This window comes from Neomonachus schauinslandi, chromosome 15 (assembly GCF_002201575.2).
Source record: "Neomonachus schauinslandi chromosome 15, ASM220157v2, whole genome shotgun sequence".
NCBI classification, from domain to species: Eukaryota; Metazoa; Chordata; class Mammalia; order Carnivora; family Phocidae; genus Neomonachus; species Neomonachus schauinslandi.
The window spans coordinates 4,833,359-4,849,640 of NC_058417.1; the positions used below are offsets into that span (position 1 = coordinate 4,833,359).

At 45.7% G+C, this 16,282-nt stretch overlaps 1 protein-coding gene across 1 annotated transcript; it reads right to left on the reverse strand.

Annotated features, from left to right (window-relative positions):
* Positions 1 to 240: 240 nt before the first annotated feature.
* Positions 241 to 16,235, reverse strand: LOC110584580 (protein SCO1 homolog, mitochondrial). The gene is made up of 6 exons (XM_021694683.1): positions 15,927 to 16,235; positions 14,811 to 14,901; positions 12,091 to 12,288; positions 11,266 to 11,358; positions 5,830 to 5,945; positions 241 to 1,177 (listed from the first exon to the last, which is right to left on the reverse strand). The coding sequence occupies exons 1-6, from the start codon at positions 16,206 to 16,208 to the stop codon at positions 1,043 to 1,045; spliced, it is 915 nt and encodes a 304-aa protein (XP_021550358.1). The 5' UTR covers positions 16,209 to 16,235; the 3' UTR covers positions 241 to 1,042.
* Between the last annotated feature and the right edge of the window lie 47 nt (positions 16,236 to 16,282).

Here is a 16,282-nt window from a genome sequence, read left to right on the forward strand (position 1 = left end):
CTTCCCCACAGAAGTCTCACCAGGCATGGTCCCCAGGCTGCCAGCACCGGGCCACCTGCAGGTTGCTTACGAGCGCAGGGGTCCACATCCCACCCCGGGCCCCGCGAATCCAGCTCTGGCCGGGAACCGGGGCTTTAACAAGCACCCAAGAGGCCCCCCGAGGCCGTGGGTCTCTGCTCCGAGGGCCGTGTGCTGCTGCGCGCGCACCCACAATTCACCCATGAGCAAAGTCATGCTTGCAAAACTCAACACACCTTTATTTCACACCCACTGCAACCCACTCCGGGCAGACAAGTACCCTGTATTACAGCCACGATCAAGATGGCCTTCCTCCATTTGGTAGGTCACTGAAAACCCCGCACATTTAAATAAAAATCACATAAAAGATTCCTAGAGAAACTGACCTAGCAATAGATTTCCTCTTCATTAGTAAACGCAGCAGGTACTTCCAGGGGAACACAATGCAAACCTGACCGTGAGATCTGCTAACCTGCAGGACTACAGACACGTGCGCTTTCAGGTCTACAGATTAACCATGACGTCCAAGAGCCTGATTTGACTGTCAGCAGCCACCAAGAACTCGAAGAGGAGAATCAAGGGCACTATGGAAATTTCACTCTTCCTGGAAATTCAGGCCCACACCGTGGACAAGGGTCCAGGGCACCAGAGGGGCAGCAACGCTGATCTGAGGGCCCTGCTGACGTGGGGAAATGCACCTGCCGCGCCTTTCCTGCTTCCCGAGGTCCCCTCCACTGGCCTCACGCTAACTTGGTCCTCTGGGCTCAAGTGACTGTTCGGTTGCAATCTTTACAGTTCTAAGAACTATCTTGGCGGAACCCAAGGGTAACATGCCCTGTCCACGGTTTGGGTCGGACAGCTCTCAGATAATAGACAAGATGCTCTTGTGGTGCGAAGGCCATTCTGTAGGTTGCATATGCGTGCATGTGTGTGTGTGTGTGTGTATGTGTATCTTGGCTCCTATGGGAGACAAAGCTTTTTTCCTCTTCCTCAAGAGAACACGCGGCCGGCACCGTGGCTCTGGCTAGCTCTTCCTCCTGTGTTCCCTCATGTGCGCGGCAATGGAACCTGCAATTTCAGCATTCTTCTTGTTCTGGCCAAAATAATCTAGGAATTGACCATCTGGTCCAATCAAGTACATGATTATTGTATGATCCACCTGCAGAGAAAGGGGGGAGGAGGGAGAGAAAGGACAAAAAGATTACTGAAATACGCTGCTTATTCTGAGTAAATACTGCAGGAGAGAATTTCACATTAATGCTTAAACAGCCTTTGTAATAGTGGTCATTTACAGAATGGGTCTAAGCCTACTGTAATAAATTCACGGTGACAAGTATCTAAAATCTTGTGTGTTCCAGAACTCTGCACTGACTACTGCTTTAAACAGCAGGTAAACTTGGGACTTCTGGTGGTTCATTCTGTGACAGTCCACACAGTCTCCGAGAATCCACTTCCAACAACTGACTACTGCTTTAGGAATATGTGCATAAATGTGTGTGTGTGTGTGTGTGTGTGTGTGTGTATTATTCCTCATTATTCCCAAATGCTGCCTACCACCTTTTAGGAGAATCCAGAAAACCCACCACTATGTAAGTATGTAATTTATAAATTTCAGCACAATATTTAGTCCTGATTATCAGTGATGCAAACGGAAATGTGAAAACAAGGGTTCCCCCCCCCCTAGGAAATTTGTATCTACTACGCTGAATGATCCTATCAGAAGCAGATGACCTGGTAACTCCTTAGGAGCCGGAAATGCTACACCTCCAAGGAGTCACCTTCAATTTATTATCTGTTTTCCAGGCAAAGCTCTGAAAACATTCCTAGCTCTAACTTGGGCTTAGATTAGTCATCAATTTTTTTATTTATATGCTTCCACCAAATCCCAGTTTAAATGAGAAGACTTGGCGCCTAGAGTCCTTGGAGTTTATTGCAGGCTTGATTGCTATTTGGCAAGACAAAAAAAAAAAGACAGAAATACGATCACACATAGCAAACCGGAGCCACCCCCAAATGTACCCGCCACACATTATAGGTCTGTGAGGTTATTACTTCTTTATATACACACATTCACAAGGAGAGAGCAAATGGAAAGAGCCACTTGCCTGCGCGCATAAGGAAGGAATGTAAGCCAAGAGCTCAAACAGCTGCTGATTTCATGTGTCTTGGAATAACCTACTGCAGGAGCAGGACACGGAGGACAGGGGAGCTGCGCTTCTCCGCACATCCGACAGTCACAGCAGAGTCTCCGGCCTCCATCTTTCTCCCTACTTCTCCCTTTTTCCCACTCTATTCTCTCGCTCCCTTAAAAGACCAGAACTCCAGTGGATTTCTCTTACGAGTGTGCTTAATATAAGTTACTCTCTAATATGGAGTGAAAATATTGTTCCATCCGCATCTGCCAAACTGGTCAGTGGTCACGTCTCGATGTTCAGTGGCTTGTGGGCAGAGCGAATCGCCGTGTGTCTCTAACACAGAGTGCTTTAAAGTGCGAGTAGTTCCTAGGATAGAGAAAGGAAGCTGGTGTGGACTGACACGCTCTTTCTCACGCCGCTTTTGTCCCGGGGCCAGGTATCCCCCTCCTCTACAAGCGATCCAAAGGGCTCGAGAGTAAGTTAAATCATTAGTAAGTGCCAGACCTAAGCTTATACCCGGGTCTGTCCACTTTCACAGTCCACCCCTTCTACCAGCTCGTTGCCACAATCTCCGTGGCTTTTCTGACGGGTGAGTTTTCTGGACACGTTATGTTTTGAAAAGGTAACATGTGCACGTAAAAATGTACATGGGAATATACAGTAAACGTATGCAGCAGAAATCTGCCACTTGTTCCAGACGCCCAGAGTCCCTCCGTTGTGCTCAGAGGGAACCACTGTCACCAGTTCCTTCTGGATGCTTCCAGGGAAACTGCCTGCACTTATTACTGTGTGTCTACTTCTTTCACCACCAGCACTTCTTCCTTCTATGTGGGAGTAACAACACACTGTAGCTGCTTTCTCATTTGACAAGGGATTGGACACCGTTCTGAGTACCTACACAGTAGCCTTTAAAAATCGGTTGCTTGTCTCCTCCGTCTCCTCTAAGAACAGTGCTGTAGGGTGCAGGTGTAGAAAAATTCCCCAAAGCAGAGTCTCTGAAGTAAAAGGTATTCCACTTTAAATGTGACAAACCGCCCCCCCCGAAGAGGGTGTATCACTTAAATTCCTATCATCCACGCAGGGTGGGTGCCTGTTCTTCCAAATTCACTCCAACAGTGTATTCCCTCTTTTCCCAAACTAGATTTCAACAATATTTCAGACTTTTGACCTCTGCTGATCTAACAGGTAGAAAGCGGCATTACACTGTGTAATTCCCATTCTTTCATTTTGAGTGGAACTGAACATCTTTTCTTGGGTTTAAAAGCCTGTTGTAGTATTTTTCTTTCTTATTTTTTTTTTTTAGAGAGCGAGAGCATGGGGGCGGGCAGAGGGAGAGGGAGAGGGAGAGAGAATCTTAAGCAGACTCCCCGCTGAGCACAGAGCCTGACGCAGGGCTTCATCTCAAGACCCTGAGATCATGACCTGAGCTGAAGTCAAGAGTCGGATGCTTAACGGACTGAGCCACCCAGGTGCCCCAAGTTGTAGTGTTTTTCAAAAACACTTCCTATGTAACACAGACTAAGGTAATATCATATATACATAGCAGTGATGTACACGCTTAGCTTCCGACGGAATCCTAAGTGTCTGGCACGCCCACTTTACACGTACTATCTGTCTGAAGACTCCACGGGCGCTCGAAAGTCGGAAGCTTCCCTTCTGTGGCTCCTGAGATTAAGAAAACCTCACTCGGTTACATCTCAGCCTTTAAGACACTCCCTCACTCCCTGCAGGCCATAAGTCTTGAGAGAAGCTTCCCATACCGTTCTGTGGATGAAGATCTGTGGCCTCAAGGCACAGACGGCATAACAATGAAAGACCCAACAAGCTGGAGAGCGCCTCCCCCTACTGGTTGATTTAGCAAATGTATAGCAACGACCTCATTGGTTCTTTTTTTGTTGTTACTTTCATTCCAGTGCAGTTAATAATATCCAGCGTTATATCAGCTTCAGATGTACAACTCACTGGTTCTGATCAAAAGGTCAAATTCTTAGTGCAGTAGACTAGTATGTCTCAAAATGGGGTCTAGCATGAATTCCAGAGGGTCCAAGAAGTCTCTATGAGACTTAAATATTTTATCTGCAGGGGCACCTGGTGGTTCAGTCGGGTATGCGTCTGCCTTCGGCTCAGGTCGTGATCTCTTGGGTCATGATCTCTTGGTCCTGGAATAGAGCCCCGAGTCAGGCTCCTTGCTCAGCGGGGAGTCTGCTTTACTTCTCTCTCTCTCTCCGCCCCTCCCCAGTGCTCACGCGCTCTTGCTCTCTCTCTCTCAAATAAATAAGAATCTAAAAAAAAAAAAAGACTTAAATTTATCTGTATTCTAATTTTTAAAATGAAAAAAGTTACCATTCACATTCTGGATTCTGTGCAGGACTACCTTATGACTGAATACAAATCTCAGCACCCAAAGGCACGTTTATGTTTATGATCTGCAGGGCACACAGCTGTCCCTACTGGTTACAGTATCATGAAAATGATGTGTTCTTGCTGAGTCAAGACCAACCAGTCAAAGCAGACCACACAACCCGATGTTCCCAAGTATTTTACATAACACACAGAGGCCAGCTGATGGTATAGTTGGGCATCGATCTGAGAGCACTCCAACCCAAACCACGGTTTGTAGATCGACTCTTATGACTAATCGCTTTGCTCAACCAATGTTACAGAGAAGCCAGGGCACAGGGGGAAATCTGAACTGCTACCACAAGGTCAAGTATTGACAGACAGGAAGAAACGTCCAGTTTGAGAAGAAACCTGGGTGGGCAGGGCGGTGCAGGTGCCCTTCGTGGTGTTTCACTGTGACGGCACAGCTGAGAGAAGGAACGAGGTAACGTGGACACCCGCCCCGGGCTGGTGGGGCAGCGCCGCGGAATATGCCAACGCAGAGCTGCACCAGTGCTGCCCCGTCTGTCCTTCAACAGCAGGAAGCAAACACAAACACGTGGTTGTGCAAAGCATATAGCTGCTAGGAAAATAAACCTTCCAGAAAGTCTACCTTCTCATGGCTTTCGCTCTTTTCTCTTGCTTTTCAGAACTCTGATGCATTCCAAAAATGCACGTCCCCAGGGCCGTGCACTGCTTCCTACGCTCTTCCCTGGGGACACGGGGAGAACCTATACAATGTTCTGAATTCAAACAAGCGTTGCCCCCAAATGATGGCTTCTCTTTATTTCCAACGTGGTCTCCAAGCATCACGTTCTACTGAATCTAAAATACCACTCACTGTGTATCCTCCCATAATTTTATGGGCCACTAAGAAGGAAAACAGGCAATGAAGTTATGAGAACAGTGAATATACATTAAACCAGCATTCTTAAAAAAGCGATACTTCTATTGTCCTTTCAAATATCCCCAATTTCTGAGGAATTTGTGCTGATCTCAGCCTTTCTTTCTTTCTTTTTTTTTTTTTTTAAAGATTTTATTTATTTATTTGAGAGAGAGAGAGAGAGCACAAGCAGGGTGAGGGGCAGAGGGAGAAGCAGACTCCCCGCTATGCAGGGAGCCCGATGCAGGGCTCGATCCCGGGACCCTGGGATCATGACCTGAACCAAAGGCAGATGCTTAACGACTGAGCCACCCAGGCGCCCCTTTCTTTCATTTCTGAAGCCAGTCGTTCGAGCTGTAGGACCGTGCGGGGCCTGAGAGCCAGCCTGTGGGTGACACCCAAGCATTTACTTACTATGTAGTCCTCATCCTCGTCCTTGGGGCCAGGGCTGTAATACACCCTGTATGCTCGGGCCACTTGATCAATCTCTTCTTTGCTGCCAGTCAGGCCAACCAGTTTGGGAGAAAATTCTGAATAAAAAATTAGAAATGCAGTGAAAAATGAGCAGCAAGCGAACCCCCTCCCCCACCTGGACTTTAAAAACCAGTCTCAGTTATAAGGCAGATCTCCTGCCACTGTCTTCTGGGGGTCCCTGAACACTCCCTTGTGATTCACAGGAAAAGAAATGCACCCAGAACACATGCAAATTCTCCTCCGTAATAAAGAAGTCACATTCACCAAGACAGGCCATGTTCTGGGCCATCAAGTGCACCCCAACAGATTTAAAAGAACAGAAACCGTATGATGTGCTCTCAGACCACAGTGCAGTTAAAAGAGAAGTCAGTAAGGAAAGATAAGTAGAAAAGCCCTAGACACATGGAGATGAAAACTTCTGAATAATACACGGGTCAAAGAAGGAATCTCAAGAGAAACTGAAAAGTATTTTGAACTAAGTGAAAATGAAAACACAACTTATCGAAATTTGTGGGATGCAGCCAAAGCAGTGCTTTGAGGGATATTTGTGGCACTGAATTCATACACTGGAGAAGAGACCTAAAATCGGGACTCTAAATATCCCCCTTAGGAAGCTAGAGAAAGAAAAGCAAATTAAATCCAAAGTGAACAGAGAAAGGAATGAGAGCAGAAATCAATGAAACTGAAAACAGGAAATCGGTAGAGGAAAAGCAACAAAACCCAAAGCTGGTTCTTTATAAATATGTAAGTCAGATCCTTTCAAAATGATCTTGTAAAGATCTGAAGGGAATGGATCCTAATTATTTAAATCACATTTTTTGTTAATATAGTTCCTTTTTTTTTTTTTTAAAAGATTTTATTTATTTATTTGACAGAGAGAGAGATAGCGAGAACAGGAACACAAGCAGGGGGAGTGGGAGAGGGAGAAACAGGCTTCCCGCCGAGCAGGGAGCCCAATGTGGGACTCGATCCCAGGACCCTGGGATCATGACCTGAGCCGAAGGCAGACGCTTAATGACTGAGCCACCCAGGCGCCCCTTTCTTTCATTTCTGAAGCCAGTCGTTCGAGCTGTAGGACCGTGCGGGGCCTGAATTGTTTTTTTTTTTTTTTTTAAGACTTTATTTATTTATTTGATAGAGAGAGAATGAGATAGAGAGAGCATGAGACGGGGGAGGGTCAGAGGGAGAAGCAGACTCCCTGCTGAGCAGGGAGCCCGATGCGGGACTCGATCCAGGGACTCCAGGATCATGACCTGAGCTGAAGGCAGTCGCCTAACCAACTGAGCCACCCAGGCGCCCAATTTAGTTGCTTTTAAATACTTAAATATATTCTGAGACATGTGAAGTTTATAGATAGATATTGTCATGAATTAAGCAGTACAGTTTTTCATCGTGTCCTGAAAAAAAAGGCCTGCTTCACTATTCGGTCATCCCACGCCAACAGCTGTATCTCATTTTCCAGCAAACAATCTCACTGCATGCATCTGCTGCTCGGTTTTTGGGATTCATGGGAGTGAGCTGGTAGAAGTCACTTAAAACACCTGGATTCATCAGACTACAGAGATGACAGTCCAACACCTAACAGCAGGACCTTCTTCCAAAGGTAGAGAAAAAAAACCTACTGTCATTTCTAATTCATCCTGAATTGAGAAACTGTTCAGATACTGAAAAAGCAGGATGGCTTGTTTTTCTTTTCCATTCTGAGAGAAGAGTGAATGAAGTCTACATTAGTTGCATGTCCAAACCTTTTTAAAAAAACCGTTGAAATCGCAGTAATTTTCTACACATGAACTTCAATATTTTTAAATTCCCCCCGGTTCCAATTCAACTAGTAAAGAATTTTGAAAGAACGGATCTTTCAAAAACTCTAAGAGCTTAAACAGATGTACGTATGTGCCGGTGAAGAATATTACTGTACAGTTTTTGCATTTCAGTTATGAGAACTCATATCTCCCCTCATCTGGGGACATTTAGGATTTGGTTAACCTGCAGTAACAAACTGGTGACAACATAACACACTTACACTAGAGATCATTTGTCACCCAATGAGTCACACCTGCTTTAGGAAATAACTATGTCATTGTTCAAATTCCTGCTAAATCTGTACACTGTGAACATACATTCGCCTTAAATATCTAATAAAAACTCTAAAACTTCAAGAAAAAATAAACCTTTCTAACCTTCGGCTGGGCAAAGATTTCTTACAAATGAAACCAAAAGATTTATCTATAAAAGAATATGCTAATAAACTGGATTTCATCAAAATTGAAAACTGCTTGGGGTGCCTGGGTGGCTCAGTCGTTAAGCATCTGCCTTCGGCTCAGGTCGTGATCCCAGGGTCCTGGTGGCTCAGTGTTTGCCTGCCTTTGGCTCAGGTCATGATGTCAGCGTCCTGGGATCGAGCCCCACATCGGGCTCCCTGCTCCGCGAGAAGCCTGCTTCTCCCCCTCCCACTCCCCCGCTTGTGTTCCCTCTCTCACTGTGTCTCTGTCAAATAAATAAATAAAATCTTAAAAAAACAAAAACTGAAAACTGCTCTTCAAACCACATTAAGAGACTGAAATGACAAGCCACAGACTCGGAGAAAATGTCTGAATCATACACCCGATAAAAGACTCGTATTGGGAATATACATGATAAACAAATACAAGTAAAATGAACAGCCCCATAGAAATGAGTGAAAGGTATGAAAAGACACTTCACCAAAGAAGACATACAGGTGGTAAGAACACAAAAAGATGCTTAATATTTTTTTTTTTTTTTAAAGATTTTATTTATTTATTTGACAAAGAGACATAGCGAGAGAGGGAACACAAGCAGGGGGAGTGGGAGAGGGAGAAGCAGGCTTCCCGCTGAGCAGGGAGCCCGATGCGAGGCTCGATCCCAGGACCCTGGATCATGACCTGAGCCGAAGGCAGACGCTTAACGACTGAGCCACCCAGGCGCCCCCTTAATATTTTTTTATTTTTAAAGATTTTATTTATTTGACAGAGAGCTAGAGAGAGAGCATAAGTAGGCAGAGCAGCAGGTAGAGGAGGAGGGAGAAGCAGGCTCTCCGCTGAGCAGGGAGCCCGATGAGGGGCTTGATCCCAGGACCCTGGGCATGACCTGAGCTGAAGGCAGATGCTTAACCGATTGAACCACCCAGGTGCCCCTAGTATTTTTTTTTTTTTTCTGAAGATTTATTTGAGAGAGACAACGAGCGAGTGAGGGGAGGGGCAGTGGGAGACGGAAAGAGAATCCCAACCAGACCCTACTGAGCATGGAGCCTGACACAGGGCTTGATCTCATCACCCCAAGATCAGGCCGGGGCTGAAACCAAGACTGGATACTTTAACCAACTGAGCCACCCAGGCGTCCCAGATGCTTACTATCAAGGGTCATTAGGGCGAAGCATAGCAAATCCACGATGAGAGGCCAGCGAACAGCTAGTGAAGTGGCTACAGTCAAAGGCCGGCCATATCAAGTGTGGTGAGGATGGGCAGGAGCTAGAGCTCTCTCACAAGCGGCTGGTGGGAATGTAAAAACGTACAACCACTCTGGAAAACTGTTTATCAATTTCTTAAAAAGATGAAAGTGCACCTACCACATGATCCAACAACCTACTCGTATGCTTTTACTCAAGAGAAATGGAAGTACGTGTCCGTACAAAGACTTGGACTTGAATGCTCTGTAGCAGCCCCGAACTGGAAGTAACTCTAATGTCCATCAACAGAACACTGCTCATCAGTAAAAGAGTGAACTGCTAACACAGGCGAAAACGTGGATGAGTCTCAAAAGCATTATGCTGAAAGAAGCCATAAACAGAAAAAAGAGTATACAGTGTATAATTCTGTTCGCATAAACTTCTAGAAAATGCAAACTAACCTACATCGACAGAAAGCAGATCAGTGGGTGCCTGGAGACAGGAGGGGGGCATAGGGGAGGGAGGAGCAAGGGTGCAAGGAAACCGCTGGGGGTGACAGTAACATCCAGTTTTGCTTGATGATTTCACAAGTGCAGACATATGACTAAAGGTAACAAACTGTAGACTTTATATATTTACGTGTTAGTGTACGTCGATTATATCTCAGTAAATATGTTAAATAACAGAAGGTACAGCAGGGCCTTCACAAAATACTTTTATTTTTTTATTTTTTTTTTAAGATTTTATTTATTTATTTGACAGAGAGAGAGCACAAGCAGGAGGAGCTGCAGGCAGAGGGAGAAGCAGACTCCCTGCAGAGCAAGGAGCCCGATGCGGGGCTCGATCCCAGGACCCTGGGATCATGACCTGAGCTGAAGGCAGACGCTTAACGACTGAGCCACCCGGGCGCCCCCACAAAATACTTTTAAATAACCTCAAAGCTTTAGACGATATGCGTTACAATGTGTCATATGTAAAATTAAATGTAAAACTATTCATGGGTCCCCCTGACCAATAGCCTAAACCAATTTCACCATAATTAAAATTAAAATTCCAATTCCTGATTTTTCAGCACCCATGTTCCCGTCACTCCTATAACAACAAAACAGATTTTTATTGTCATCATTTTTCAGCTGAGGAAACCTGAGTCCCGAGAAATTCTGCAACTTGCCCAAGCTCCTAAGGACCTAAGCATTCATCTTTAATTCTACCATAACCTAGTCTGTAAAAATGCCTTCTCATAGGTTTTAACTTGCACGTGGAGATGTTTCAACTTTCCCAAGAAAAGTTATACATGTGTCTCTGTCATAATAAATGTTCTGGATTTATAAAATATGTGTTAGGACCTCAAACTGTATATAAAGTCTCTAATCTCCCAACCTACACACTCCCAGGATTTATGTTTGTCCTAATTTTACAGAGAGAATGAGGTACAGAGCTGGAATTAGAAGCAATGTGTCTTCACTCTCTACTTGACGTTCTGTCAGCTCTGTTGATGTATGAAGGCCAAGTTCAGTCTTCCCTGTGACAAAATAAACAGAGCTGTGCATTGGGAATTGAGAAACTTGTTTATTTGCTTATCAGCCAAAGTCACAACTGAGCCTCACCTTTTCATCTTCTCTAAACCTGATGATAATATCATTTGTCCTATTTCACGAGGCATGTAAGGTCAAATGAGTTGATCTTTCAAAAACTCTAAAAGCTTAAACAAATGTAAAGTATTATTATTCTTTTAATATTTTAATTTTATTTATTTATTTGAGAGAAAAAGCCTGTGTGTGAGCGGGGGGGGGGGGGGGGGTGCAGAGGGAGAAAGAATCTCCAGCATACTCCCCACTGAGCAGAGAGCCCGATGCAGGGCTCAATCCCAGGCCCTGAGATCATGACCTGAGCTGAAGTTGAGGGTTGGATGCTTAACTGACTGATCCACCCAGGTGCCCCGAGATGTAAATATTATTAATAAGACATACCTTTCACATAATTTGCGATGGCTTCTTTTGTGTCCCTTTCTGGGTCAATAGTGATGAAAAGTGGAGTTAAATTTGGCAGAGTTGGAATATTATCTGAAAGAAAGTTCTCACTGATCAGTATTCACACTCTAGGGGAGAAGAGGAACCCCAGCAATAGTAAGTGCTTCAGCAAGGCGTTCAGGAAGCAGAGGGACACCGAACATTCGCGTGCAGAGGGTGGGGCGGGGCAGGGGATGGGACGGCCTGCAGGAGGAGCAGATGTCCACAGTATCTGTGCAGGAACCAGATAATTATCCTACTGAACACCTGCACCAGTTTGTGCACGTTACCCAGATCACATCGTGTGGCTATCTCGTGTCCTGATCCAACCTGATGTTTGCAGTCTGCCCCCCCGCAATAATCATCAGGGCGATAATCATCAATAAAGGCTGGATCCCCTGAAACAATCTATTTTAAGAAGGACATACCCGCTTCCTCATTGGTCATAAATGTGGCTGACTGCACAGCACAGACTGTACCAGTGACTTTCCAGTCTGTGTGTCATGTGCACGAAGGCAGGGTCAGTGATGGGCGTCTACAATCAAGGAAGGGGCACAATGCAGAGCTATGGGAAACCAGACCTCCGGGCATTTGCAAGCTCCCTCTGGTAGAGGATACGATCACAGGAATCAAAGCAGCGAACAAGCGCGATGCTGAGATTTTATGTTCTCACAATGAACCCAAATGATCACGACACCCGACCCGACAGTAATAGGAGAACGTGAAAAGCGTGGTAACGTTAAGGACATTAAGTAAACGTACTTTTTATAGTCAGTGATGGCTTACCTATCTCATCCACGACTTGAATCATTTTTTCTAGTTCTTCTGGACAGACATCAGGGCAATGAGTGAAGCCAAAATAAATCAATACCCACTGACCCATGTAGTCTTTGTCAGTTTTGGGCTCTCCAGTATGTGTTGTGAGGGAAAACGGGCCCCCCAGCAAAGGCTTCCCCAGGCTTCTCTGCCGTTCCTTCTCCAGCTCTTGAAGAGATACAAACACGCACGTTACAAAAGTCAATCTAACCACAGGCACCGAAATGCCTGATGTATGGTCAGTTCTATACTCACGACTGTGGGGGCACAGACTGTGGAAAACAGTGTGTTTCCAATCAGCTTAAGAAATCTTTCAAGAAAATTAAGGATCCAACAATGAACAAAATCAAATCAAATGCTATGGTGTGTAGTAAGGACCAAGAAGAAAAAGCAGTAAAGATGCTGCTGTCTCTTCTGGAACAATTCAGCCAAGTTGTTAGGCGTGGCCATGACCAGGGCGGGGGCTGCCGTCTGGAGTCTTAGCCTGAGTGTCCCGAGGCGGGCATCTGAATGGGGCAGGGGCAGGGGCCATGGGACCTTAGTTACACACAAGGGATGAACCATAAATAAGCAGATTACAGGTAAGAGTCACACATGGCACAAGAGGCTGAAAGATGGACGGAGAGGCTCAGGACGCACCCTGTAGCGTCGAGCTGAGACTGCAGGTGCCAGTGGGAGCTTGTGGCTGAGATACTTAGAGATACGGAAATAAATGGAGATGTAAGTACACACATCTAGTTTCTAGCTCAGTCCACGGAGAGGACCCTGGAGCAAACACGACCCAGAAGCGATGAGCCCCTCTCCTGACTTCTAAATATCATCCTCCACTAAAAGGAACAGGGCTTTTTGGAGAAATGGCTGGTATTGGGGCCACGGAGGAGGAAGTACAAGAGCCAGATTTAAGGAAGAACTCAACATTGGAGGCAGGTCAAAAGGAACAGGAAGTTGCTCAGACTCCCAGGGACCAATGTGGGACAATCTGGGCATCAGAATAAAGAGAATATGGATTACAGTTTTCGGAATAAATAGGAAAGCACCAGTTGGTATGGACATACACGCACGGAGAGTTTGGCGGGGACTGGAATATTTACATATGTAAATACACACCACAAAACATACGTTAACTACGTTTTCGGTAGAGAAGGCTGACTCATGCATGATCAACGAACATTATCAGTAATGTGACAAAATGAAATCACATGGTACCAGACTAGAAGCAGTGAGAATACAGCATCACTTTTTGTGATATCCTTGCCAAAAGGACATGACCTGAATCTAATCGTGAGGAAATCAGACAAACTCAAACCAAGAGGCATTTTACAAAATAACAAAGTTTTCAAGGTCATGAAAGTCACACCAAGACCGAGAAACTGCTACAGATGGAAGGGGACTAAAGAGACAAGTAGGTACAAGAATGGTTCTGACCCGGATCCTTTTGTGATAAGGAACATCAAGGTGCAACACTTGAATAAGGTCTGAAGGCTGAACGGCAGTTAACATGTCGATGTTAATGTTCCGATTTTGACGGCTGCATTATGATTATGTTGGGAGAACACACTTGTTTGTAAAATGTACACAGTGAAGCATTTGATGAGGCGTCATGTCGGCAAATGCTCTCAGATAATTTAGAAATACTTTCAATAGTTTCATAGTAATTTTCTTTATTAAACAAATACTGTTGCAGGCGAAATTCCAAACTAAAGTCAAAAGTTTGCATATCCCAGAACTGTCTGCCCCTACTTTCCCAGCTTCTCAGATTTGTTTCTTTGTGAAACCAAAGGAACTTAATTTCTCATTAGAGTATGAAAATCACATCAATAAAACACTGGTTGTTATACAAAAGAAACACATCTACTTGTCGATACGGATCTTATATTGCTAAGATTCTAAAGCCTATGAATTCTTGCAGATTTAAACACATCCTTTGTATCATGGCATCAAAAGAGACTCTAAAGAACCCAAACCGATTTAAGTGATATTTTAAAGGTTTACTGGAATCCTTTAAACCAAATCTTAAAAGCCCGGACTATTCACTGAAGTATAAAGTTCTTGCAAACAATGTCTAAACACTTCCCGTGCTAATCCAAAGCCATTCCTGGCACCCCCTGACCACATTCTCCCAATCTCTGCTCATCATCCGTGGTCAGCCTCTGGCCTCTCCTTCTGCATACTCAGTAGTTTGCAGTAGGGGCTGGCCCTTCTTCGGCCCTGAGAGCATCCTGGGCTTCCCCCTGGCTTGGCAGAACCTCATCTAGTGAAATCCTTTAATTCTGTGCCTGCTCCCTGTCATGTGCACCTCAATGGCTGGAATGCATCTTGGTCATCTCTGTACCCTCCAGGCTTCACCACCCACCTCCAAACCTGTCCACAGTAAGTCTTTTCATACTGTTAGACAGTGGTATCTTGGACTGGATCCTGGACCAGATAAAAGACAAAACACTGGCGAATTCCAAATCAAGTGAAGAGTACTGCACCAATTTTAATTTCTTGATTTTGATAAATGAGCCATGGTTATATAATTTGTTAACAGTAGGGGAAGCCAGGTGAAAGGTCCTTAGGAACTCTCTATGCCATCTTTATAACTATTCTGTTCATCTAAAATTATTTAAGATAAGAATTTTAAAAACAAAATAAAAAATGTTAGAAAAGGATTTTATTTCGAGCTAACAGGAGGATAGGTATCTACTTACTCTCTGTCTTTTCTTTCTTGAAGTACTTCATTCCAGCCAATAAAGCTCCACCAATTGCAAATGTGAATGCCAAAGACTTCCAGGAAACCGGCTACTGGGGCACAGATTTCAAAGAAAAACACTAGTAAGATGCAAACATTTAACCATACTAAGTTTACGATCCTGGCTTTTAATATACATAAATACAGGTCTTGATTCTGTTAAATATGTACAATGTTTCCACTTTACTCTGGGGTGAAAAAGTACCAACAGAGTCTGGGCGCACTTACATCTGGGCTGTGACCACAATTACAGAAGCATTCATTCCCAAGGGGAAAGAAAGTCCTTAAGTGCATTTCATGTGAAAGACACCCAAAGCTCAAGTCCCACGACTGTTACTAAGTGGGACCCTGACTCCCAACTGCTGATTTGAAAACCAGTTAATTATGTGATTGTGCTGATACTGGGAACATAAATAAAATTCGGGAGGTTGACCTAACTCTGGCTTCCAGAATTAACAAAGCCTAAGTAGAAATGGAGCTTCTTGCAAATTACTCCTTTTCCCTCGTTTTCAAGTCCCAAGGTTAGTAAGATGTCGACTCCCTCGGCCTCATTGATTAACCTTCCTCCCCCAGCCTCTAAAGCCCACTTCTCTTACCCATCACTAGTGCGTAGTGGGGGTCAGAACTAGAACCTGGGAGAAACCAAAGAAAAAGGCATACCCTGCACGCAACTACGACCCACATTTTGCTCAATTTCAACATACACACCGAACCTCTAAAGCGGGTTCACGCGACAGAAATGAACATGCTCTGACTCCTCAATCGTGGTCAACTTAAGGCCGAGACCTCCAGGAAAACCCGAACCCTATTTTCGGGGTATTCTGGGAGGAGGGGACGCAAAACTAAAACCCAAGCCCGAGAATCCAGCCGCGTGGGGAAAGCGTCAGTTCTCAGGTTCTCCCTTTCGGGCTGGACTACGCGCGAAGCAAGGGAAAAGAGGGAGGAGAGTGTGCGACCCCCGCCCGTAAGGCTGAGCTGGGGAGCATTTCCGAGGTCACCACCAAGCGGGACGGGGAGGCCGTAGGGCGGTGTGCAGGGGCGACGAGCAAAGAGAGGGCTGCAGGTGTGCACTCACCCCGGGCTTGGAGGGGCGCATGGGGTCTCTGCGGCCCTTCGGCTCGGGGCCGGACGACCCTGGAGGGGGCGGCATCCCCGTGCTCAAGGGCCGGCTTCCCCGGCCGCTGCGAGCCAGCTCCGAGGTCTGCCACGCCTCCTCTCGCCGCGCGCCGAGCTGCCTCAGCCAGACTCTGGCGGCCCCCTCCGCCGGGGCCCAGCCGAGCCCGTGAGGCAGGAGCCGCCAAAGTCGGCCCCCCGGAAGCCGCATGCTGGGGCTGGGGACCAGCCAGAGCCCCGCCATGCACTCGGGGGACCGCGCCTCCTTAGACCCGCCCCCCGACTTCCGGCGCCGTTTCCACTTCCTCCGGAAGTCGC